Source organism: Dermacentor albipictus, chromosome 1 (genome assembly GCF_038994185.2).
Source record: "Dermacentor albipictus isolate Rhodes 1998 colony chromosome 1, USDA_Dalb.pri_finalv2, whole genome shotgun sequence".
Taxonomy (NCBI): Eukaryota; Metazoa; Arthropoda; class Arachnida; order Ixodida; family Ixodidae; genus Dermacentor; species Dermacentor albipictus.
In genome coordinates this window covers 100,687,569-100,688,452 of record NC_091821.1, presented here as the reverse complement: position 1 = coordinate 100,688,452, position 884 = coordinate 100,687,569, and the positions used below count along the sequence as shown (strand labels likewise).

General features: G+C 45.0%; 1 protein-coding gene across 1 annotated transcript in view; it reads left to right on the top strand.

Annotated features, from left to right (window-relative positions):
* Positions 1-283: 283 nt before the first annotated feature.
* LOC135906169 (transcription factor A, mitochondrial-like) overlaps positions 284-884 on the top strand; it is a 39,684-nt gene continuing 39,083 nt past the window's right edge. Inside the window, exon 1 of the mRNA XM_065437424.2 lies at positions 284-567. Coding sequence (XP_065293496.1) covers positions 429-567 — 139 coding nt within the window. The 5' untranslated portion in view covers positions 284-428. The remainder of the gene's footprint in view (positions 568-884) is intronic.

Genomic DNA, 884 nt, shown 5'->3' with positions numbered 1-884 from the left:
GTGTCTGTGTGCATTGCTATGTGCATAGAGTTAGTAGAGTCAGTATAGTAACTCTATGGCTATGTGTCTAGTGGTGTCCCATGTACTGTCCCAATTCGTGCACCATAAAGTAACGCCCTCCAAATTCAAAATGTTGATATATAAAGTTTCATATTACTCTATATGTGTGTGAATCTGAAAGTCTATGCTTTTGCACGTTGAATGCGGTGGAAGCGCTTGCGGGAGCCGAAAAGACGTGATAGACGTCGGGCTGCGTCGAGTTTCGGTTGCATCCAAGCCAAAGCGTGAGCCACATCCATCTGTGGTGGTCGTGGTGTCACGATGTCCACTGTGCCCACTGGTGTAACGTAACCAACGTAACTACAAAAACGTAACCGTTATAACGTGGTTTAAACATCATAATTTTGAACTAAGTATAGTAACTACAGATGTTCAGAACGTGGTTATCTTTTCGTTACCTTTCGACAAAAGCTAGTTATCTTAGTTTCCGCAGCCGTCCAAAGCGTCTGTCAGGTTATAACTTGTTTTTGAAGACGATCTGGCCTTCGTTGAGACAACTAAACCCAGGTAACATTTTCAAATGATTCCATATTCCGCTTTATGAGGTCTTGTGTGCGCGACTTTGTTTTTCGTTAAGCACGCTGTTCGTGAGAGGGAATGGAAAAGGTACAGGCGACGTGAGGAACTATTGACATCTCTCTATAACGTCAATAATAACGTTAACGTTTGGATGTGTTGCGAACTGCCACTTTCGCCGCAATCCCAGTTAGCCACGCTAACTCACGTCCTTGGCCGCCTTGACAATCGCTCGGTAACTGATCTCCACTGCGACTTGAGCAACGCATTCAACACTCTCGATGTCGGTTTCCGCGTGCCATCTGGCT